The following is a 26745-nucleotide window of genomic DNA, read 5'->3' as shown; positions in this document are numbered from 1 at the left end:
GGAAATCTTTTAAAATTTCATAATCATTTATCATTCATTAAACCTTATGAAATACATAGATTTAATAATTATAAAAGGATTAGAATAAGGAAACATAATTGACGACAACAAATTACACCACAAGATGGTGATAAGTATGGGGTTCCTTCAGTTCAGGGTGAGGGAAGACTGTAAGTTATGGGTCAAAGCAAAACTGAAAAAAACCAAACCAAGAGTTTTCTCAGTATGTTTCAGTTTTAGACTCTGTCTATATCATCTCCCCGCACTTTTCTCATTTTTCTTCCAAATTATACAACAACAAAACCAAGCCTTAAGTCCCAATAGGTGTGGTCAGCTATTTTCTCCCAAATTATATACATACATATATATATATATATATACATACATATATATATATATATATATATATATATATATATATAATGACCATAGTTTTAAAGTTTTTATCTTTGGCATGTGTTGTTTTGGCTTGGTCTAGAATTTCCCAAAACCAAAAAACATTTGGTTGGTACAAAAAATCCCAAAGCCAATTTTTTTGTTTGCTTTTGTCTTATCTTCCTTTTCTGAAAAGAAAACTAGAATGCACATTCAAAAGTTTGCCATGTAAAAACCAGCATCTTTACCACATATCGTTAAAACAGAAGTAGGCATGGTGTCAATGCAGCTAGTCATGATTGCAGTTGTGAACTGGTGAAGGTGGTATTGGGTCTTAGTATTATGAAGATGGTTGAAAAAAATGGTGGTAATGTAGCTGAAGAAACACCACAGAGGTAATGCAGTTGTGAACCTCTCAGCATTGTTTGGTGTCATGGTCACTTACCAAAGCTATCCAAATCACACAACGAAGGTAACTGAATTCCTGTAGCAATTGAACCTTTGCTCAGATTCCAAGTGTCACGGGCCGACTATTTTCACACCTTTGTGAAAGGGCTGTGCGGCACTAGCTAAAGCACTCTTGCTTAACTAACCAGCCTATCGTTTACCAACATTCATCCATGAAACACTTTCATTAGCATTCAATCAAATGGCAATGAAAACAATAAGCAATCATGAAAGCAGTGGCAAGCTAGCAGTAAACATTGAATCTACACAATTCATTAATAACACCTCCGTTGACAATGTGTGTTTAACGAGGGAGGCACGTAGGCTAAACACGTTGACAATAGCTAGCGAGTTTTACAATGACTGATGAACACTCAACCTCCCCTAAATAGGTTTTTATGTAATTATCATCCTAACACTAGGAAACATCAAAGTGACCGAGGAATCATATTGCCTTATTTGGCATACAAATAAACTACTAGCAGAAAATAACCCTACACTAGTATTTACATGATGGAAACCCATCCCAAGCACACGAGACAAGCGGTCACAGGCAACCATAATGCCCTGAACAAGCTTTAGCTCGTGACACTAAGGCAGCGTAATTGTCCCTTAGTGTCACTATCATGCAACATTCATCAGTTGCTGCCACTAATTGGCACCACAGAGACAATGAAAAATGCATAACAGTAATCAATGATTCCAGAGGTGGTTGGGAAGATATTCATGAGTGTTGATGGTTATCCTAGTCATTTAGCATTTTTAGTGTGTGAGCTACGTTAATAAGTGAGAGTTCATAAGGGCATTATGGTCATTGGTATGTACTTTGACATATATTATAAATAGAGGGAGAGACCTAATATTCTGATAAGGTCTTCCATTTTACTCAATTATTCAACATGTATCAGAGCTGATTACCAGGAGGTCCTGGATTGTAGTCTTGTTGCCTATGTTTATTGTGTGGTGTTTAAAAAAATTATTGTATTCCTTGTAATGGGTGTTATCTGCCATGTGTTTATCCCTTCACATGTTGTTGTGCTGCATGTGTGGGGGAGTGTTACAATTTGATATACGTTGTTGGTCCACGACCTAATAGCTTAAGTTTTTAGGTAAAGTGATAATCTAACATGGTATTAGAGCAAGATCCGACCTAAACCCTAATTGCATGACTGCAGCTAAATCAAACCCTAAACATCATAATAGCACACAACCTGCTGCTGTAGAAGGGTCATAAGCATCAGTAAAGTCCAGGAGCAGGTTCAGCAGTTGCTGTAAAAAACTGCAATTTCTGGAAAAATCCTGGACACTGCTGTCCTCTTCAAAACCTCAAGAAATACCTCATATTTTACAAAACTAACCACATAGCAAGCCACAGAACCTGCCGATCTGCCAGCCATCAAAATTTCACAGCTAGAGGAGCCTTCATGTGCCGGATGAAAGCTGGCAGTGCCGGACACATGTGCCGGTGCATGAGACACTTTTGAGCAACAATGTTGCTCTGATTTCCTCCCAAATGTCTTGAATCCTTCCTCACACCATAATACCAAGTTGTTTGTCATCTTTTATGTCCAAAGATATCACCTATTTTTAGTTGTTCTTGTGTGGCATTCCAGGAATGATTGCTTAGCCTGAAGCTGTTGGTCAACGTTTATAGAGTTCATTGAGGTCTGAAACAGTGGTATTACTCTGTTCTTGATTTGTTTTATCTTTCTTGTTCATTGTGTGCTTGTGGTTTGCTCCAATTGTCGAATGTTGTGTGTTGGGATGGTGTTCATGAATTTCAGGAGGACTTTATTCACTGAGTACTTCTGATTTTCTACTGTATAGAGGCTGTTTGGTACTGTTAGAGCTCTCTGTTGGTTTCTTGGGGCTAAGTCTCTTGGAGCAGTGGCAGCATTTATACATTGATTTTGTAGGATCGTGGTAGTGCTATATCCAGTTGTTGGTGACTCATTCGTGGTTGAATCAGCAGTTGACTCGTTTGTCTTTGGTTCGATTGGTTTGGAAGTTCACTTGTGGTTGTTTCGGTTGGTCCAGAAATTCACTTTTGGAATCTCAAGAGCATTTTGTTCGCTGTGTATTTCTGATTTTCTGCTATACCGAGGTTGTGTGAGTGTTGGGATGGCGTCCTCAAATCCCAAAAGTGGGTTTCCATCGTTAGGCATTTTTTTAGGTGAACAATGCATTATAGAAGAGTATTCAAGGTTCCGAAAGTACCAAACATCCCAACATGCATCTCATCATATTGCATTTTTGCTCAGAAGGGTAATCCTATAGTTTGTCTGTCATTTGGTATCTCTTTCACTAGTCCTTGGATTATCGACTCTACTGCTACTAACCATGTGACAAGTGTGACCAACTTCTTTTTTGCCCTTGAGTAGTCTAAAAATCTACCTACTACAATTAAGGGGATAGGAGCAGTAAATCACAACAGTCCTGAGTCAGGTTGGCTTCTAGAATATGTCTGTTTTTCTGTTTTGTAACTCCATTTTGTTGTGGAGTATGGCCAGGTCAAGTGCTAAGTCAGAGTATGGGGTCATGGCTCACACTACATGTAAACTTGTTTGGCTAAAGGACATGTTCAAAGAACTGGGTTTTCCACATTCTCAGTATATGGAGATGATGCAAGATAATCAAGGTGCCATTCATATTGTCTCCAACCAAGTCTTCCATGAGCGGACAAAACACATTGGAGTTGATTGTCACTTTGTTCAGGAGAACTTGTGCAAAAGTTCATTACCACCACTCATGAGAAGTCTCATTTGCAGCCTGCTGATTTATCTATTAAAGCCTTGGGGAGTGTTTGTGTTTAATTCATTTGTAAGAAGCTAGGAGCATTTGACATATATGCTCCAGCTTGAGGGGGAATGTTGATGGTTGTCTTAGTCATTTAGCATTGTTAGTGTGTGTGTTATATTAACAAGTGAGAGTAAGTAAGGGCATTATGGTCATTGGAATGCACTTTGAAATATACTATAAAAAGAGGGAGAGATCTATCATTGTGATAAGGTCTTTCATTTTACTCAATTATTCAAGAGACCTATCATTTTGGTAAGGTCTTCTGTTTTACTCAATTATTCAACAGTGAGTATCATGACTCTGATCAAATTCAAGGTGGTGACAATGGCGATGGTAGAGAAGGAGTTGATAATTGTGTTTTTGGAGTTGGCAGTGGGTTGGTGATGGTTTTGTTGGCAGCAGCTGTTGTCATACACCACTAGTGATGGATGCTGTGATGGTGTCTGCATGAATGACTGACTAAATGCAGTAAAGGTGGCAGCACCAGTGGCTGCAGAGGTGATAGTGGTGGCGGTAGCTATAAATGATGAAACTAGAGGAGTACAGGATGATGTTTTGGTAGTTTGTGTGGCACTTGCAACATAATTCTATTAGTGATAGTCACAGTAGAGCTATAAGGAATACAAATAATTTTTTTTAAGCTACACAAATTACATTAGCTCATCGTCACTTAGAAAATCACAACTTTCAGAACATTGTGACAAAAAGCCATTTTATTGCAAATTAGCCCATTACATTAATGATTAGTATCAAGAATGAAGCAAAACATAAATAAATAAATGCATGCGGGTGTCAACGATAAAGGTGGCAGTGTGGCTGATATTCTGGTGGTTGCAGTGCCAAAAGCGGCGTAAGGCCATTGTAATGGTGATGTAATGCTATGGGGATATCCCCTTTTTTTCGTTCTTTTCTTTTTCTTTCAAAGCAACACAAACTAAAGGTTTGGTCGTCATTTAGTTGAATCACAAAAGACAATAATAACACAAGGTCAAAACAAGCCACAATGAACTTTATAACAAATCAGGTAATACATGCAAGGAAACAATTGAGAATGGGCTTTATCCCAAACGTTCTCATGTCTTAATTCACATAGGAATGTAGGATATCATTTCAAATCTTATCGCCTTCCTGTGAGGGGGTGTGCTAAAAAAAAACCAGGAAAGAAAAAAGAACCAACAAATTAAATAATATCTTTGTATGTGAACAATTATTGCAAATCTTCAAGGTAGGACAGGTGACCAAGTCAGAACATGTGCAACACAAGATACAAGACCATGATACAAGTCAAACGCAACTCAAAATCAACAATGGTCAGCCATTGCATGGCCGACAATTGCTATAAAGCAAGATGGCCAAATTTTCACCAAAAGCATAAGACCATAGCAGAATTATTGCATCCTGTAATAGGCACATGCTGCAGAGGACAAGCTACACAATAGCAAAGGTGATTAGGTGACAAGCACATGTGCTCTTCCAAAATATACAGAGGTACAGGAATCTTCTAACTACAAAGCATTTCATGTCTATTCTACGTTAAACCCATATCCAGAACAATACAGCTACTTGAAAAAACTAGTTTTCCATGATGAGCTAAGGTTCTGTTTACTTGTTTAGCCATCACAATTTCCAGCCATGATATAGACAGATGCACTGCATAATAATTGATTTCTCTTTCAAAAAGAAAAATCAAGAGTCAAAAAATAAAGTTCATAAAAATGTTGTACCTTTTGTAGGTGTAGAACAACAACGGGTACCAAAGTCAAAGAGAAGTAAAGTGGAAATGTTTTCCTGAATGTAGCTGATGCTGCATTGGCATTGTGAGCTAAACACGAATTCGTATCTGGATGAATAACTGAGCAAGGAATAATAGAAGGACACTCTTCTAACTTAACATGGCTGGACCCCTTTCGGCCAGTTAAGTATGTAGACAGTGATGCAACATCCACTGGGCCACCTCTACAGCAGTCCCTCACTGCCTTGTATACAGGCTGTGCAACTGGTCCAGTCTTCTGAATAAAATCTTGATAAGATTTTGGCAAGCTCTCAGGGCGCATAACAAAGGCATACATAACCTAAATTTAAAAATAATAATAATAATAATGAAATAGATATTAAAAAAAAGGGAAAGAAACCTTTTGAAATTTTATGATGTTAATTATCACCCAGTGCACAAGATGAAAGTTAAAATCAACTGTAACCAAACAGCATAATAAACATAAATACTAACAGTAATTAAACAGTCATGTTGGAAAATACAGACATATCTAGAATGTTTTCTCACAGCTCTTTCAATCCTCAGATAGTCCATGTCCTTGATTCTGATCCTTTGAATACTTCTATTTGGAAAGAAAAGGTACTAAGGTCCTCCTCAAAGTTAAGGCTTTTGCTTGAACTGTATTAACAGAATTAACATCAAGGGGCATTTAGCTCAGACAATTCCCAGGACTGTTGCCTCTGGTTGCCTATTTGTTGATGTTCGTTCAACTTGAACACGCGCAGTGGAAGCACACAATCAAACACGAAACAATCAACAACCACTAATGCAATCACTCAATGATGAAATATACTCAAGAAGCAATAAAACAATAATAAGAATAAGCAAAAACACAACTAGAACACACAATATTTACGTGGTTCGGCAATAGCCTACGTCCACAGGAGCAGCACTTCGGCTTTCACTATGAACAGTGTCAAAGCTACAATCTTTGGGTTAGAATATTGTTTAAGTATGAACTCAATGCGCACAGAAGTGTTCTAGTATATCCATGGTTCGAAATCGCGGTCGCGGGTAACGTCGCGAAACGGTCGCGGGTGTCGCGGGTCGCGGGAGACGCGGGTGTTACGTAACGGGAAGCGGGCGTAACGGTCGTGAATTTTTTTCACGCATGCACAACCATGCCAAAATTAAAAAATAAACATGAAATCCATTAATACATGATTTTTAATGAATTTTGAAGGCTTTTTTTCAACCTACAAATGCTTTTTAATAGGCATTATGATTTTTATATTAATTTTAGTGCGCTGTTTACAAAAAAAAGCATATTTTTTTTATAGTTTACATTACTTTAATGAGTAAAAAGATGTAGAAATGTAAGAATCAATTAATTAAAGTCATAAAGTTACTAAAAATGAATCAATACTCAATAGACTTAATACTCAATATACACATTACACATACATGAATTTAAAAAGTGATTAATATCAAATATCAATAAATAGTTGAAAATACATGAATACAATATTACAAATTTATAACATAACACATGTCACCACCAAAAAGAATGACGTGGAAGGTCTTCATAATTTGCATCTGTATCTTGGGATTGGGATGGGAAATTATCTCCCCATCCTTGTGGAAATACATAGTTGAATGAACCCAAGTTTACGTCATTTTGTTGTTGCTCTTGAAAATGTACTGGTGATGAAAATTCTCCTGAATAATGTCTATAAGTTGGGGCAGGGGCTGGCTCTGGGTAGTGTGTAGAAGAAGACTCACTAGATCCTGAGATTCCTGATCCACTAGGATAAAAATGTGAGTCACGAGATGCATAATGTGGATATGCTGGATGAGATCCATATGATTGTGATGATGAACCATTTAAACCAAAGTCGCCAAAACTACGAACCACACCATATGAATCTTCAGTAGAATCGTTAGGGTCACCACGAGCACTCCTTCTCCTGGGTTATGAAGATTGGTTCCCTGGAGGAATACCCAAGTCATAATTTTCAGGTATGTCATGTAGTCCATAAGGATCAGAAGGATATATATCCCTTCCAAATGATGTCCCTGTATCATATCCATAATTATATTCTACACCACCGCCTCCACCACCACCACTGCCACCCCCCCCAACCCCAGCTCCAGCACCACTATTACCATCATCATCACTTGGTGGGCTCAAACCAAGATTGTCATCACTTTGTGTACGTTCAGGGCTTGAACTTGAATCATCATGCGCGTTTATTGGTAGTTGATCACCTCCTTCTGTAGTACCACCAACCTCTTCATTTAACCAATTTGAATTGTCCTGACCGTCGAGTAGTGGTGTCTCTCTCTCCTCTAACCATTGACTTAAAGGATCATCTTCTTCGAAAATGTAGTCCAAATTGATAGGATTGAAACCCTCTTCAATTTCTCGTTGGCTTCTTCTCATTGTACGTCTTAACTTTAACCTCATGTTGTAATGTACGAAAAAAAGTTTTTGTAGTCTCATGTACTTTAATCTATTTCTTGTTTTCGTATGGATGAGGCTAAAGGTGCTCCAATTACGCTCACAGTTCGAAGCTGATGTGGTCTGACTAAGAACTCTAATTGCTATTCTTTGGAGTTCAGGGGCACACAAGCCATAATGAATCCACCATTCAGCTGCATTAATAATTAAAAAGAGTTTTATATTAGTATAGCGTATTTCAAAAGTCAAATTTAAACACAAAGAGAGAAAATAGAGTAATTCTCCATTATTTAGCTATATAGTCATATTTACCAGGATTTGTTTGTTTCACTGCCCTTTGAGCCAATAGGGTTCCAAAAGTCTCCTGCCTATCTCGATATAGCAACAACTAAAAAAGGATGATTGTGAAATATAATTAATTAATTAGATGTATTAATAATTATTCTTGAAAGTATTACAGAATACTAGAACAATTCATTATTCAATTTAATGGAACCAATACTTACTTGATTAATAGCCCGAATTTGAGTATCTATATCGGGTACCAACTTGGTTATTACTTTTTTAACTCCATCCATGACTTCTCTAGCAACTTCAGGAGAGGGTGGGGCACCATAAAGAAATTGTGGGTTCAAAAAATACCCTACAATTAAATTTAGAAACATATTAATCAATAGTTTTCTAATGCAACTATGCATAATTTAAAAGTTAAAATAATAAGAAATTGTATTTGATTTACACTTACCAGCAGCGTGCAAATCTTGGTGCAACTGAAAACTCCACCGGTTGTCAATAATTTTCCAATAGTCTTTGTAAAACCGGCAATCTTTTTGAATGGCCAACTTCGCCCTATCAATTGCCTCGTATATGAAGCCCATGGTTGGTTTTTCATCACCATCAACCAATTTAAGAACTTTCACCAAGGGTTCTTGCACTTTAATTATATCAGAGGCCTTTTGCCAAAACTCTTTGCCTAAGATAATTTTCTTCGAATCATATGCTGGGCCTGATTTTGCCATTCCAAACCTTGAGTTTTTTCAAGCATCAGATGTAAACATTTCCCTTAGTGCTTGTTTATGCCTGACAATAGTCTCCAAAGCAATGAAATTTGTGGCAAATCGAGTGATGGCAGGGCGAAGTAACTCTCTATTATTTGTGAATTTCTTCATGAAATTCACTGTCCATGTGTGATTGTAAATAAATGAGGTTATTGTTCTTGCATCTTCTAAGACCTTCTTCACGTTACTTTTCTTACCAATATCTTCAAGAATAAGGTCTATGCAATGAGCTGCACATGCTGTCCAATAGAGATTGGGCCTCTTCTGCATCAATAATTTTCCTCCTACCTTCATTGCAGCTTCATTATCAGTCACTACTTGAACAACATTCTCCTCTCCAATTTCTTCAACCACCTCGTCCATTAATCTGAAATGAAATTATAGATTCAATAATTACTACTATTTAATTAAAAACATGCAAGTCCATAATACTATTTGCATATACAATTAAAATTAGAAAATTACCTGAAATAATATTCAGCTGTTCTGCTTGGCACATCAGAGGTATCAACTGATTTATGAAACACGGTGCCTCTATCGCAATAAACTAAAAAGTTTATAATGTGTTTTCTAGTTGGTCCTGACCAACCATCACACATAAGTGTTACACCTCTTTCCTTCCAAATTCCAGCAAAAGAAGCTATATAATTTTTCATTTCTTGATACTCTTGCTCCAAATAAATTTCAGATATCTCATAGGGTGATGGACCCTTCACCCCCTTTCCAACCTCTGCAGCAATATCAAGCATAGGCTGCATAAATGGAGAGTCAGCTACATTCGCTGGAATCCGATTATAAATTAGGAATTTTCCAACCGCTTTTCCTAATTTACTTCTTAAACCTTTCAGTAACTTTGTGTTGAGTTTTGGTTGTTTCGCACTCTTGCTTCTTTCTAAAATAGGATCCATTGCCTTTAGTCTAGCTTCAGGGGCATCAGGATTGATCCATTGTCGTCCACTACCTTCAGCTTCTCGACCACTATAAGATCGAACTCCTGCTCTATTGAAACCACTGGTAGCACCACTGCCAGAGCCACCTCCCTCTTCATAAATATTACCCCTTCCAGTTGTTCTTGCTCGAAATCTTTGTCTTTCTTCCCATTGTTGTTGTGATCGCATGCTTTCTTGTCGAGCAAATCTCATACTTTCTTCTTCTAAGTCTTCTTCATCGCTCAAATTCTCAAAATCTCCTCTAATTTGGGCTTCTGCTTCTTCTTGCCTTTTTTGTTTATCTCTTTTCTTCTCAGCATACTGTTGTAGATGTTTCATCATTTGTTCTCTTACTTGTGTGGTCACATTTGAGCATCCAGCTACTTGACCCTTTTTATGTGCCAAGTGTTGTTTCAAGCGTGTAATGCCCCCTTTGATTATCTTCCCACATAACTTACACATAATAACATGTCTATTACCGTCTACCGCAGAACCAAAATGCCATCCAATATCCTCACTAGGTAAGTTTTCATTTCCTCTATCACGTGACATATTGATAGACTTAATTTGATGATCTCTACACAAAATATAAAGAAAATACAAAGTTACAACCTTTCTACAATGACAGGAATAATATAATTAGTAATTTAGTAAATATTAAATAATAAGTACTAAATAGTCCTAATTTTAAATACTTATTACGTAAAAATAAAGTATAATATTTGATTAAAAATAATAAGTAATGTTTATTATTTTTATATTTAAATAAACAAAATTATAAAATATTAGATATTTTATTACAAAAAAAATATATTCCTTTATCTTTAAAAAGATATTTTCATTATTTTTCATAGCTTGATTTTATTTTCATTTATAACTATAAGAAATTAACAGGTGAAAAAGATTTTTGCTCTACTTTCATATACATCATAGCATCACAAATAGAGATCCATACATTACAAATTGACTATTTAATTTTTTAAGCATTTTCTCAGTATATGGATTAAAATTAAATTTTTCTACAAATTCCAGTAGTAATTAGTAAAAATCAGATTTATTAATGTATTAACTATTAGGTTAATTTTTTTATTATTAAGTTATCAATTTTTACTTTATTTGATAACTAAAAACAAAAAATAGATGTAAACATTTATTTTACCTAATTTTAAATTTAAGGTCAAAATAATGTTTTAAAACTTAAAAAATATTAATAAACAGGGTCACCCTACTCAAGAAATGGCAAGTAGATACACATGTAACATAAAATGGGTGACAGATGTTATTTAATTTAATTTAATTTTATAATATGAACATTATTTAATATTTTTTCAATAGATGGGAGTGAATATGATATCTTCTTTATCAAAATAACCACTTTGTCCAGCTGACATAAATAGTATGTTAGCCAATTGGTGCCATGAATTAATTTTATTTCTGTAAGTTTGGCAAATCCTAAGACTAAATATTATAATAATTGTGCAGAGTATTCCTTAGAATTTGGCAAATCCTAAGACTAAATATTATAATAATTGTGCAGAGTATTCCTTAGAATTCTTTAAGAATGGTGAAAAATAGAGCTCAATTAAGCCTAGATAATATAAAATGCCATCACATGGATGTCTTGTGTACATACATTATTTTAATGCTTTGTTTAGATGGTGAATGCAGTAGTGGATTATTGATATTCAAATATTATTATAAAAAAGGCTTCAATTATTATTGGTAAATATTAATTATTTACTAACCTTAAAAAATATTAATTATATACTATTAATAATTGCTTGCTATGTCATGGAATTAATTTTCATAATTATCTTTCAAAAAATATAATACAATTAAAATATTTATAAATTAAGAAAATTTTATTTTACATAATTATTAATGATTTCTAATTTTTTACTCTATTAAATTACTTTTTTTTTTTAATTCAATTTAACAAACCTATTTTACAACAAAATATAATTTAAAAAAAAAACAGAATGAAAAGTGCTGTGGGAACAACAAAATATAATTTAAAAAAAAAAAAAACATAATGAAAAGTGCTGTGGGAACAACAAAATATAATTTAAAAAAAAAAACATAATGAAAAGTGCTGTGAACAACAAAATATAATTTAAAAAAAAAAAAAACATAATGAAAAGTGCTGTGGGTGTTGAGTGTTAGTGTTAGAGTGTCTCATACGCTGGGCCTGGTAGTCGAGTCAGACCGAGAGAGGGGAGGGATTCGAGGGAACTCGAAGGAGCGAAGGCTGCGAACTGCGAAGCACAAAGCAGCGATGACTCCAAGCTCCGAGCCTCCGAAGCTTAAAACGAGAGGCTGGCTGGTGGCGACTGCGACGACTGGCGGAGGAAGGTGCCGATTACGACGACTGGCGGAGCTGCTGCAGACCTTTCGCCGTCGCTGGTGACTCGCCAAGTTGCTGGAACTGCAAGATGAGTAGATCTGCTCGGTAGCCTCGGTGTGCTCATTCTCAGGCTTCGAAGCCTTCTTATTGCTTCCGCCAAGCGCCAACAAATTTTCAAGGTCAGTTTGTAACTTTCCATTTTACCCTTTGAATGGCAGATGAGTGTGGGGACTGGGGAGAGGGGGAAAGCAGCGCTGCTGCCTGTTGCCTGCTGCCTGCTGCCTGCAGCAGAAATCCTTCAGCAAATCTGCGACCTGTCGGCCATGTAACGGTCCGTAACGGACGTTACGAAGTGTAACGTTGGAGAATCGGCCGTTACGTGCTGTTACGCCTCCGTAACGGCCGTTACGGCCGTGAATTTTTTCCGAACCGCATTATCGGCCCGTATCGGTTTCGGGGCCTCCGATTTTCGTTACGTATCGGCCGTTACGCTACGTAACGGCCGTTATTTAAAACCATGAGTATATCTAAACCATATCTGTGTCAATCCCCGGAGAAATCCCTCCGGTTTAGCCCAATCTACAAGCCCCCGATTTGAAATCACATAATCTGCACCAACAGTAATCGTCAACGGTTTACCCTCAGACCTGCAGACTCCTCTCATGCAATTGTCCCTCGCTTCATGTAGCTTCCTCCGGTACATGTGATCCGCTCTGAATATGAGCCACATCCCCAATACTATTTTTGTGGGAATCCTATGTGACATACAAACATACATCTTGGAGTCCCCAAAAGAGCAAGATGTACCTTAAAGTCATAAACATGGGTATTCAAAACTTGCCTCTCTCTACATACAAAATGTCCCTATCATTGAGCTTCCATCAGTAAGTAGTAATAATAATAATAATAATAATAATAATAACCAAAATATTAAAATCCAATAATAAAAAACAATATTATTATGATATTTTCTTTATTATGATTGCTATCATAGAAAAAGTACTATCAAAAAATATATTATTATTTGCTTGGTTTCATTATTATGATTATCATCATAAAAATAATTATATTTTTTGTTTTTGTTTGTATATTATGATTAACTGATTCTCTTTGATAACACAATTACTTGATTATTTTTATTATTAGTTAGTTAATTAATTAATTAGTTTTTTACATTATGATTATTATTATTAAAGACTACTGCAATTTTTTTTTTGGAAGAAGGTCATAAATCAATAATTAAGCACAAGTATGAATACAAGGAAAGAAGGCTAACTGAGAACAGGTCATTCAAGGCTACAGACCTGCCTCTTAACATAAAAAAATAATCCAAATGAAAAATTATAAAGTCAACTGTAGACATAAAAATTTTAACCAGGCCTTTCTGAGAAAACCCGGTGTACTTAGAAGTCAACTTTTTATCCCGGGAATGAGAGGACCCGACTGAGTCCTGATAGAGTCCCAGTTCTTAAAACCGAGTCCCAGTTATTGAGTCCCAAGTCCCGGTTATTTTAAAGCGAGTCCCGATATTTTAAAATTGAGAGTCGTGGAATTTTTTAGATAGAGTCTTTATTTTTATTTTTTATTTTTGGGCTTTATGTTAGCAAGAAAATAAAAATAATAAAAAAGAAAAAAAGAGGAGGAGCTTAGGGTTTTAGATATTTAGGGTTTGTTCTTCTTTTATAAATAGGAAGTTTGCAATGGGCATTCATGGAGCCGGGGGGGGGGGGGGGTGGAGACACAACAAAAAAGAAACCCTCCTTGCTTTCTTCGAGCCACAGCCTTCTTCCTACTCCCCCACGCAGCGCTGTTGCTCTTCCTTCACACACGGTCCATCTCTCTCTCAACCTTGCAGTCCCCGCCCAGCCACCTCACAGCAATACCCAGCCACAGCCACACCACACCAGCTGTCACCCACTGCTTCCACAGCACCATCCATTCTCAACCTCCCACGCACAGCCCCTCTCCTTTCTCCGCACCATCACCGGCAACCTTCTCTTTACCGGCGAAGTCCTTCTGCCATACTCCCAGCTCCGATCATCCTCACCGGCATACGACGGCCACTTGTTTCTCCATCGTCTCCGACGAACCTGCACCATCCTGGTCGCACGCAGCTCCAGCACCGTCATACCAGACCAGCTGTAAACGCCTCACGGCCGGCAACGTCGCACGACTGCCATCACCACTGTGATCGCCCCTTCTCCAACAGCAGCCACTGCCTCCCGGCTCCGTCTTAACCCAACTCCGGCGTCGTATCCCCCCATGGCCACAAATGGTAAGCTCCCTTACACCACCTAATACATATCCTAAACACACACCTGCTACACACACCCACACACACACCTGCACACACACTAACTCATGCACACAGCAACATACACACACACTGAGTCTCCACACATGCAGTCAACACACACACATGCATGCATTTTTTTTTTTTCTTTTCTTGTTTTGGTTTGTTCTAATATCTAATGTTTGGGTTTTCATTGTATATGCAGGTATTTTTAATATTTAACTTTTAGGTTTTCTTCTTATAATGCATTATTTATTGTAATATATATTTAGTTTTCATATTTAGGCTTTTATTGTATACATTAAAGTGTTAATATTATAGTTGTGGGATTCTACTATTTTTACATTTAAATATCCATGTTTATTCTTTTTGTTGTTGTTGTACTTATTAAAATATTTTAGGGTTTTCTTCGTTATATTATAGGTTTAATATTTAGGGTATTTGTCATTATGGTATGTATTTTAGGGTTTTAGTTATTATTGCATTCATTTAATGTTTAGTATCTATTTTTAGGGTGTGGTGGTTATTCGTTGTATTTATTTGGGTAATATTCATATTGTAAGATTTTATTATGATGGTATTTATTAAAATGTTAATATTCATATTGTAAAGTTTATATTGTTTTTAATGTTTAATATGTATTCTTAGGGTTTTGTTATTATTTTTTTGTGTTTATTATGTGTAAGATTTTTACTATTGTGGTCTTGATTCAAATGTGTATTATTCATATTAGGGTTTTTATTATCATATCACGTGTAAGATGGTTATCATGTTTTATTATTATATTTAACATGCAAAAAATTTAGAATGGTATATTGATTTTTGTTTTGATTTATTACCATAATTTCGTATTTAGTTACCATATTGATTGTCTACATATTAGGAATAATTTGAATTCGTTTCCATAATTTCACTACCTTCTTGCCCTTGTATAATTAGTCGCTAATCTTAGGTTTACTTGGTTTCCATAATTTGATTAGTAGATTGTTTCTTTCGTTTTGGTAATTTTGTTTTTATATGTATTATGTAAATCATTGATTGTGTGTTCATATTAAGGCAAGTGTCATATTATTAAAATACGCATATTATCTTTATTACTATTATAAATAATATTATTATTTTTACTATTAATATGGTTATTATTATCACTATTATTATTTATTATTATTATCATTATTGTATTTATTAATATGATTATTATTACTATTATTATTATTATTATTTATTATTATTATTATTATCGTTATTGTATTATTTATTATTACTATTAGTATTATTATTATTACTACTAGTATTATTATTATTATTACTATTATTATTTATTATCATTATTATTATCATCATTATGGTGTTTTTTATTATTAATATTATCATTATTATTGTTATTATTTATTATCATTATTATATTTATTACTATTATCATTATTACTGTGATCTTTATTATTATTACCATTATTACTTATTATCATTATTATTATTATTATTATTTATTATTATTTATTATTATTATTATTATTGTATATTATTATTAGTGTTATCATTATCATGCTTAATATTATTATTGTATCTGTTATCATTATTATTATTATTACTATCATTATTCTATTTTGAAGTATACGTATATTCAATTGTGTTATTTTTAGTATTTGTATTAACTTGTTATTATTTAAGTATTATTATATTTTTGTTATTAAATATTTTTGATTTTATCCCTATGATTTTAATGAAATGATATGAGCTCTTTGAACTTCACGTACCCCGTTTCTAAGGGAATATATATTTATTATGTAAATATTTGTGTGAGGCATTCACGTACATGTGCATTTTGTAAATTCACAAAAGGAGTAACCTAAAAGACTTTTTAAATTTATTTTGGGATAATTTCATAATTAATTAGGTACCATTCGTAAGAACGGGCGCGTAGGGGGTGCTCGTACCTTCCCCTCGCATAAACCAAACTCCCGATCCTGGCTTTGGTAACACAGACCGATTCTATTCTTAATTGGGTAGTAATCAAGTGTTCTAACCACACTAAAAGGTTAGTGGCAACTCCATTCCTTTTTTTTTTTTTCCCGAAAATTTAAACATATGAATTTTATTTCGCCACCCTGGGGCACACGCGCTCCGGGATGTTGCAACATCAACAATAAGAAAATGATCACATGCTTGATTTCTAAACCAGAAAACATGGTAGAGATAACTGATGTCCAAACCAATCTGCATGTTAAAGGAAAAGTTTTGTCCTGTGAAATCAGATTAATAATCCAAAGAAGTTCATTTTGCCAAGAAAAAGAAGACTACTAGAATAGCACTCGAAAAGCAGGGGGGAAAAACAGCAATAGAAAAAGAGATCCCTTGGTTCCTAGAGTTCCAGGCACGAAGGGCAACAATCATTATCCTTTGGACCAGTTTGTCAAGCCTGTCTAGAGTACCCAATCTGTAATTGATGATCAACCAAGAAATGACCCCCTGTTGGTTTGCAGAATGGGACTGAAGCAAGTAAGGAATTGAAGGAGGAATGGAATCAAGGCAGGAACAGACTCGCTTTCAGTATGCAATTACTGCATTTATTTAGTAACATGGAATGACAAATCTTGGTTTTGATTCCTTCCAACATTTGGTATTCTTCTAGTGGCTATAATGGAACGAAAATAAGTCATATTTGCATTTTTTCAAAAATACCCTAATACAAATTTATTTAATTCTGTAATTTTTCAAAATATATGACTTCAACTCAACATTATTTTTTATTGAAATTTTTTGCATTTTTAGATCATAACCATTTCTTACGTCTTTTCAAATATATGACTTCAAGGCTATATATGCTACAATCCAATTGAAATCAATACCAAATAAATAAATAAATAATGTGCCCATTCTAATTGAAGAGGGTACATGGCATAAAAATGTGGAAGATTACTAAGCTAAAATATAGGAAAGAAGTAAAGCAAGTTAAAATATTTTTTGATAGCAAAAGCGGTTAAATTATGCTAGCTGAATTCTCCAGACAAAGCATCCCTATTATGTAAATGAAACCATTTCCATCATGTTGAAGCAATGCTGAATAGCTAACAAAATGATCTACATAATTATTCTGCAAAACTAAGAGTAACTTAGAAGTTGTCAAAAACATTTCTTTGGTTGATCTTTTCTGCATAGACAGATGGAGTATACAACAGGAAAAATTAAGAATGAAAATGAATAAAAAGCAGCATTCAGTGCAGACAGACCTATAAATCAAGTTGACAGTAAATATACAGCCTGACAAACCAGCTTCCTAGTTTGTGTTACCTGTGCACATGCTAAAGCAAAGAGTAAAGAATCTCCATGTCTCCAATGGCTTCCCCAGAGGTGAAACTTGTTTTTAGATTTTGCAGAATTATAAGCACACTGATAACAAAAGTAATAAAAATTACAATGACAGAAAAAGTAATAACAATTAACCTATCTTGGAAGAACAATAAAGCAATAAAAATTATTTGGAAAAAAAAGCGGAGGTTTACTGTACTTGTGCAAGCCTGGCCGACAAATACAAAGTGAGAGTACGCCTCCGGCTTGAATCATCTAAAGCTAAAATACATAAACCTGCAACTGAACCTGCTAAAATTCTGCTCCAACAAGTCATAAAATGAATGGGCTCTATTGTACATTGACGGCCACAAAAAATGCAACAAGATACCAAAAACAAAATAAAATTTACTTCTTTTATGTAAAAACTTGAGCACTTATAAAAATAAATTTTTTTATTAAATTGCTTTATCTTAAAAGTTTCATGGCCCTGCAATAGCCCCTTAAATAAATTATAATACTATTTAAGCATTTATGTTTCCCTACTTTTTTTTCTACCCCAGCCCACCTTTTTCTCCTCTTGTTCTTAACAGTTGTGTGCAACCACATGTACAATTCTACCAGTAATCAAAATATAAATTGCCTTTTGAAAAAAAAAAATTGCTAACTTACGCATTCATTGGGGTTTCTTTCTTTCTCAACCTTCTCAATAGACATCTAAGGCCATGATAAGAACCAGTGAAACCACCAAAAAGCAAACCAATACGGCATGCTTCTTCTCTTACTATCAGATCTTTCTCCGAGACAAGTTGCTGTGAAGAGAATAAAATTGTTTGATTCACTTTTAAGAACATCTGTCCATGCACATCATAATAAGCACATAGTATCTCATGCATGTCCACAAAAGCAAAGAAACTCACAGCAGTAACAGTAACTATAAGGCAGTGTGCAAAAGCATTTCAAAGTTTTAAGATTTAAGAAAAAGAAAACAGCATTTAATGCAAGGTACTTGTGTTGCCAGCTATCAAGTTCCCTCCACATCGTAATTTCTTTTTTCTCAACACAATTTACATGGATTCTTTTTTTTTTTTTTAAAGAATAATTTTACTAAAGAGAAAGAGAGAAATACAACATAACATTAGAAAAGTAGGAAAAGATGTACTTGTACTCACTGAAAAAAACTAATTAAACAGAAAAACAAATAAACAAAAACAACACAGTATGGAAATCAGCAAGACACTCCCTTAAAAGCTTCAGAAGCATAAACCCACAAGGAAGCAAGAAAAACAAACTCCTTCCACATGAAAGGTTAGCTACTGCATTAATCGTGTGAAGTGAATTTCATCACATGGAGCAAATTAAATACTTGAGTTCAGTATATCGATGAAAATACAATCCAAAACAGCACATTTTCTGCTTTTGAGTTGCAAGTTAAAATCAATTAAATAGCTTTTACATTAAAATTTTAAATCCTCCAATTATTGGATAAATGTCATGGTTGCTCTAGAGGTGAGCAAATTTAACAACAGCAACAACAAGCCTTAAGTCCAACTAGGTGGGTTGGCTACAAGAATCCTTTTCCGCCAATTCACCTGATTGAGAGCATTTTCCTACTCTAACTTAAGAGCTATTAAATCCTTCCTGACTACCTCATTCCAGGTAATTTTTAGGTCTACCCTACCCCTTTTAATACCAGAAACAATAACTAATTCACTCCTCCTTACAAGTGTGCTACTAGGCCTGTGTTTCAAATGTCCAAACCATATCTAAGCCGCCCCTCCTTATCTTGTCTTCAACTAGTGATATGCCTAGACTATTGCGTATAGTTTGTTAATTAATATCTTTTAATGTTACACCACTCATCCACCTTAACATTTGCATTTTAGCAACTTTTGCTTTTTGTACATGTACTTTCTTAGTCATCCAACATTCTAATCCATAAAGCATGGCTGGCCTTATAGCGTTCCTATAGAACTTTCCTTTTAATTTTAATGGAATTCTACGATCACACAACACACTTGACACACTCCTCCATTTCACCCAATCTTCTTCAATTTCTCCTTCCCCTTGCATAATAGATCCAAGATATCTAAATCTACTAATGCCATTAATTTTTTGATTATTGAGTTTAATCTTCACTCCGATACTCCCCATTATGTTATTGAGATTACATTTCATATATTTTGTCTTATACCTACTTGTCCTAAAACCTTAAGACTCTAAAATGGTTCTCCAAAGTTCTAACTTAGATTCTACAACACTCCTACTTTCATCAATTAAGACAATATCATCTGCAAACAACATACAACAAGGGATCTCATTTTGGATATTTGTAATGAATTCATCAATCGCTAAAACAAAAAGATAAGAACTCAAATTAGAACCTTAATGTATACTTACAGTGATTGGAGATTCTCTAGATTCCCCTCCTACAATGCTAAAGCTAGTCATTACTCTATAATATATATCCTTAATGACCTCAATATATTTGCAGCAAACTCCCTTTGTTTTCTAAAGCCCATTTTCCACCAAAGAATTTCCCTAGATGAGTATCATAGGCTTTCTCTAATTCAATAAAAACCATATGCAAGTCCCTCTTCTTTTCCCTAAACTTTTTCCATTAATCTTCTTAAAGATAAATAACTTCTCTTGTTGATCTCTTAGGCTTAAAACCAAATTCATTCGCTAAACTCTTGTTTCTTGTCTTATTCTTGTCCAATTACCCTTTCCCATAATTTCATCAGTTAACTCATAATCTTAATTCCACGATAGTTATTATAATTTTGACTATCGCCATTGTTTTTGTATAAAAGTAATAAGATAAAAATATTAACGCGCTTTTCCTCCATTCCTCCGGTATTTTCTTGGTTTTTATAATAATTTTGAATAGGTTAGCTAATCATATGCTTCCTTTATCCCTTAAAAATTTCCAAACTTCAATTGGTATGTTATCTGGTCCTATAGATATCCCATTTTTCATCTTTTTTAAAGTCACCTTAATTTTAAGGACTCTAATTTTGCAAATAAATCTCATATTTTTAGTTTTCCTCATTTGTCACTTCCAAGCTCAACCTTTTAGTTTGATTTTCATTAAACAATTTATTAAAGTATCTTCACCATCTTTCTTTTATGTCTTCTCCTTTGATAAAGACATATCATTCTCGTTTTTTATACATTTTATATTACCTAAATCTTTGCAATTTCTTTCTCTAGCTGTAGCAAGTCTATAAGTAACCTTAATTAGCCCCAAATAATTGCACTCAAGACTGAGTAAACTTAACTTTGCAATTTTAAACTAGTTGATCTCAATCATGATTCTGATCTTGTAACCTATTATTTATGAACAATCAATGCAGGATGACCAACAATGCAACTAATTAATCAGAAAACTCCTTGGATTCCCATGAATCAAGCTTCTGTTTATGCAATAATGTATGCCAAACCACTCATTTAAGGTACTTGTAAATATATATATATATATATATATATATATATTTACCTAAAAAATTTAAACTCTGTAATCTCTTCTCAAGGCCTACTGTACGCTCTTAACACATCATGAAAGAAACCCAAAATAAATGGCATTCTAAAACCACAATTACCACCTCTACTCCACTGCACTGATCAATGAAATCATATCTAGCAGCATAATTGCTGCATCTTTCCCACCTGCTGGCATATACCCTGATACTGCCACTAAAGCAGAGCTTGGTACTCATTTTCTAAACTATGGCAGAATCAGAATGTGTTTACCAAACCAACCCAGACTAGCAATTGGGGTTGAGTTGGCTTGGACTTAGTTTCAAATACGAGATTGGCTGAGAAGCATCGCTTTCTTTCTTATATATTTTATCAATGCATAATCAGCAACAATATTTAATTACAAAGGGATTTGTACAGCAGCACAACAATGCCCCAAATTTAATTTTTCCTGTTATCTACCCTTCTCTTAAAAAAAACTTGACCCCAAAAATTTAAATTACATAAGTGGTTTCTTCCCATGCAGGTGAGATTTTAATAAATTAGTGGAGTCAAAAACAGTAGCCTCCTGCAAAAAATAGCATGCTCCTATAAATTCTAACAAGCATAGCAATGGTGATCCAAAAAGGCAACGCCATGCATCAAATAGCTTCGGTGCCACTTTTTAATTCTCATGGAAAAATCCAAATGACATTAAACTAACCTTAAAAAAACCAGAAAACTGTGAAGAATATCAAACAAATAACAAGGGCCATATATCACCAAAACCATCAAGATAAATAATTCAGATCAATTGCCAAGTTAAAAAACATCTTAAACAAAGTGGTTAAAAAATGAGGAGAAAAGTTGACTTTTATGCACTCAATTGTCCAAATTAGATAAAGTTTCTAGAACATGCTAGACTTCGTTTCATAAAGGATGAGTGTTTGATTTAAGTTCTTGCCAGAATATCAATTGCATTTTCTTTCATTGAACAACCAAAACACCTAACATCTTCAAAAATCCCAAAACTCACTCAATGCCGGTAAACTTAAATTTAATTTCTTAAATTACATAGTTCTTTGCATCCTTTTGCCTTGAATGGATTTATATCAAGCATATTGTGCATTATTTATGTGTAAATTAGAATGTACCATTCAAGTTAATATATTAGGGACTCAAATTAAATTTATTAGTGGTGGGAGGGGCTTGGATGAGATGAAACTGTATGTATTAAATTTGAATAGTATATGAGTTTAACACTGTTGAAAACAAGAGTTGGACACTGTTGAAGCCAGGAATGGACACAGGACACACTTGGAAGCACATTAAGAGCCCACTAACAACAAGTGGTTGATTTCTTGTTTTACTGCTTCCAACAATAACAATTGCAGCCACAACAATACAAATAACGGTTACCATTGTTGAGAACCCTAGTCCAAGAGAAATAAAGAGAGGGAAGAAATAGAGAAAAAGAGAAGGAAGGGGGGGAAATCCTGCAAAAAGTTAAGAAAAATCAGGAAAATTCAGGCGAAATTAGGAAAAAATAGAAAATTCATAGAAGCATCAAAACATATTGGAGAAGCTAATAATCAAGGTAGATATTTTAATATTTATTCATTCATCTAGGGAATTTGGGTTTAAAAAATGGAGTTTCTCAAGGAAGAAAATAGACACTTGTATGTACTTAAATACTAATAGGGAAGGATTTCAAAATTTGCATTTTTTGCTTATTAAAATATATTGGAACATGTGTTCTCCTTGGTTCTCATAGCTACATATTTAAGTAGTTGGAAAATTTATTTGTTGCAACTACTGGTCCTGTAAGGAAGATGGTTGCTTGTTTGCTACGGCACAACCTAAGTGTGTATCTATCAAATTCCTATTATGTGACATAGTGGGAGGTGCCATAGCAATGGATGCTGTTCGTGCTTGTGAAATTGTGAGATTTGAGTAAATAGGGATTGCAACTACCTTGGCTGAAAGGTCTTAAACCTCTACAGGGTATCTCCGCTTTATGAAATGGTTGGCCAAGCTGGAAACTGGCAGTTGCTTTGCTGAAACGATGTTGAAATGGTGTGTCTTGTGATGGTTACTCTAGATAAAGAGATTACTTATAGTAGGGAATATGTTCATGACAATAGTGCATATGCATGCATAGCAAAATCACATATTAAGAGTCCTTAGGAGTAAGGGTAGATTAAGGATGTCTACTAAGCTCGTGGTTACTAACCCTATTTCCTCAATAATTTCATGTTCAATTGTATTGAAGAAAAGTTGTACTTATTGAGTTTTCCAAAAGAACAGTATTTGGCATGAAGACACAAAGCATGTGTATTTGATGGTGAACATATGTAGTAGAACTAGTTTGGCATGTGGGAATGATGTTGTATATAAAGTCAATAAAGCCGAACAAAAGAGCCCAGTGAATGTAAATCTTCTTTCGTTTGTATTATAGAACATATACATACATGCACATGTGCACACACACAGTTTGTATTCATCTAGCATTTTTAACCCAATGCTCTCTCCTCCTGTATAATTATTTGTAATTAAAAAGGAAGATTTTTGCAAAACTATTTCATTACTAGGCCTAATGCCTCCATCAGAATTTGGATGTAGTCACGGTCGATCATGTACCACAAATTGAGCCATGACATTCTTGATGTTTTCCTTTAAAACCCTCTCCAAATGCACTAGTGATCCCCTGAATGCCATCATTAATTTTCTTATCCTCAAAGAAAAATCTACCTTCTCAACCAGCTTGCACATGAAGTTCGTGAGACTTAAGGTATGAACTGGCACCACCAGCAACTAAGTTCATCACCCTTTGCGCAGAAAGAAAATGATAAAAAAGAATATTATTAGCAACAAAATGGGTAAATTAAACCTCAACAGCTAATGAAATGCAATAACATGTGGTTCCCACTTTATAGAAGACATACTAGTGGATCAAATGACATTTTGGGAGCATTTGGTAAAATTATGTGTTAAGTGCTGAAAACAAAATTCAAATATGATTTTGTGAACCATTTTTTGAATTGGTCACTAAATCTAAACAATGAATTATTTTTACTATTTGATATTTAATATTTAAATACGTGTTGTTTTTAAATTTTAACGTTCTCAACTCTTAGTAGCATAAATATTTGATAAAATTAACGAACAAGTACCAAAATTAAAGTTTTTAAATAAATATAAAAAAATTATTTTCTTGCCATATACTTAATTAATAATTATAAATAAATTAATAAAATAATATAATTTATATTTATACAAAAATAAAAAAAAATTATTACTTTAATATTAACCACTAGGGTGTTGAGGTTTTTGTCATTTGCAATTTATAGAAGAGATAAAATTGGAAAAAAGAAACCTCTAAACTTCCCACTTACATAATTAGACATGTTTCCAAGCATGATTCTATCAGATGAATTTTAAGAAAATTCAAAGCTGCCACCAAATGATTTAATGTCTCACCAATTGACTTGTTTAGTAAATCAGTTTAAATATAACCACTATTCAAAGGCCATTTAGATCAAACAACAGCCCCCATAAAGAAGAAGCATTCACTACCTCAACAATCATCATATGACCAGCAGCTAAAAAATAAACTATACTACGAAAATAGCCAAAAAGAACTTCAATTCCAAGCATGAAATTTCTAAAATAAGTGAAGAACCATGACAACACACTTGAGATAAAAACTATTAGAATACCAAATAACCTAAAAGCTGTTGTGGGCCAACAATGTATATCACGCTTTAACAAAAACTATGTTGTTCTTCATCCAAATAATAAGTTTTTTTGTCCAAAATTCCTATGCAAGCTTTGTCATAATGAACATAAATCCGCAAGACTGCAACCTTGATTGCCATTACACCATTTTTCCTCCACCAAGAAAAGCAAACAAGTATGTCAAAAGCAGACAATTGAATATCAATATCCCTAGAAATATCGGTATTCAATCTCTAATAAACAAGCATCTCATCGAATTCATGTTCAAGGCTGAACTTATACCACAACATCACCAAACACCAATCATGAAAAGCACAGCAACTAATAAACTATCCGCATCAATTTCTATTTTCTTGACTACTACATTTAAAGAGTCTTCACATTCAAACTAGGATCCAAAATGCTTGAACAATAGCAGCTGACTTATCAATTTTTAATAACTTTATCCCCACTATAAAATAGTAATTGTGATGGTGAATGGTGACAACAGTAGTCCTAGCAATGAAAAACGTACTTCACTGTACATTCTGTATCTCCAATCCCCACACCCCACTCTGAATAACCATAATTTTTTCCTTTCTTGAGACACAATGATATTGCCGCTACTATCAGAACTGCTGATCAAGGAAATTCCAGAAAATTAAACCAACACTAACCCTGTGAATGGGAGCTTGGGGTTCGCACTTAGATTTAGATAAAAATGTAATCTGAAATTATATTGAGTTCCCTTCCTAACCGTAAAAATCCAAATTTGAGTCCTCGAATTCCTGCTCCCAATGTAAAAGTTATTTTCATTTCAAAATTAAACGAACCCTCAAACCTCAAATTTGTCCCCGTCAAAGACATTTAAGCAGCACAGGACCGCACTTGAGTCTCCTCCAGCAACAAACAGAAAATCGACCATAATGATGCGCCATCAATTTCAAAAGCGTCACTACTCACAATCACATCAGTGACAAAGATCCACAGATAACATCGTTTTCCATAACCAATAAACATAGAAAATGACAATTAACTATTCAACTAACTACGAAGGTACCATCGCGATTCGAACCTTGAGATCGATAAGTGAGGAATAGGACCGCCTCCGCACAAGCTTGAAGGCGCGGAGGAGTATTCCGATGCCGACTCTGACGCCGTAGGATAGGAGGAAGCTCTGGCAGAGGTTGCCGATCGCGTTGGCGATGCAGGACGACTCGTCAGCGTGGCCGCACGGCGGGTGCAGGCCTCGCGCCAGCCGCTGCCGCCGCTGCAGCTCCTCTATCGCCTCTCGCAACCGCTCCTCGGCTTCCTGGAGCCGGCGCTCCGCTGCGCCGTCGGAGTTGTCGTGCGCCTGAGGAGACGGCGGCGAGAGGGACGGCATTTTGGAGATAGAACTGACGCTTTCTGCATCAGAGAAAAGGGAGGGAGAAATAAAGGAGGGGAGGGGAGAGAGAGAGCGTAACCTCTGAAGTGATTTCATTTTTTTAAAAAAAAACGAAGAATTAATTGTTATGGAAAGTGCATTATTGATTAATTTAAAATTTTGAAAAAATATTATTATTAATTGTTTAATTGTAAAAGATAATATTTATTCTTTGTTCTAACTTTTAAAAAACCACAAAATTAAGACTTTTATTTAATTTTGTAACAATTGTACATAATTTTAATTAAGGATTAAAGAACAATTTTTTTAAAAAAAACATAACGAAAATATGTTAAAATGTTAATCTTATTTGAAGCAATATTTCAAGAGATGTCTGACAAGATGTTATATTGAGACGTCTCGTGAATTTAACCTCAGAAGATTAATACTTTTTTAAAAATATAATTATTATATTTCATTTGTAAAAAAAAATAT

The 26745-nt window shown here is 34.5% G+C and overlaps 2 protein-coding genes across 3 annotated transcripts in view; both read right to left on the bottom strand.

Moving 5' to 3' along the window:
- Window positions 1–26373, bottom strand: part of LOC131159730 (uncharacterized) — a 28463-nt gene extending 2090 nt beyond the window's left edge. The window contains exons 1-5 of the mRNA XM_058114869.1: window positions 25960–26373; window positions 18381–18520; window positions 17929–18028; window positions 17712–17810; window positions 5346–5693 (exon numbers count right to left, since the gene is read on the bottom strand). Of these exons, the coding sequence (XP_057970852.1) occupies window positions 5346–5693; window positions 17712–17810; window positions 17929–18028; window positions 18381–18520; window positions 25960–26367 (1095 nt within the window). The 5' untranslated portion in view covers window positions 26368–26373. The remainder of the gene's footprint in view (window positions 1–5345; window positions 5694–17711; window positions 17811–17928; window positions 18029–18380; window positions 18521–25959) is intronic.
- On the bottom strand, window positions 6741–14537 carry LOC131159731 (uncharacterized). 2 transcript variants are annotated; one of them, XM_058114870.1, is made up of 5 exons: window positions 9320–14537; window positions 8542–9221; window positions 8303–8439; window positions 8109–8184; window positions 6741–7990 (listed from the first exon to the last, which is right to left on the bottom strand). In XM_058114870.1, the coding sequence occupies exons 2-5, from the start codon at window positions 8813–8815 to the stop codon at window positions 7308–7310; spliced, it is 1170 nt and encodes a 389-aa protein (XP_057970853.1). In that variant the 5' UTR covers window positions 8816–9221; window positions 9320–14537; the 3' UTR covers window positions 6741–7307. The 2 variants fall into 2 exon arrangements, with proteins under 2 accessions (XP_057970853.1, XP_057970854.1); XM_058114871.1 differs by having other exon boundaries at window positions 8542–14537.
- Window positions 26374–26745: the final 372 nt, after the last annotated feature.

This window comes from Malania oleifera, chromosome 7 (genome assembly GCF_029873635.1).
Source record: "Malania oleifera isolate guangnan ecotype guangnan chromosome 7, ASM2987363v1, whole genome shotgun sequence".
NCBI lineage: Eukaryota > Viridiplantae > Streptophyta > Magnoliopsida > Santalales > Ximeniaceae > Malania > Malania oleifera.
The sequence above is the reverse complement of the archived record's forward strand: the minus strand, read 5'-3'. Positions and strand labels throughout refer to the sequence as shown.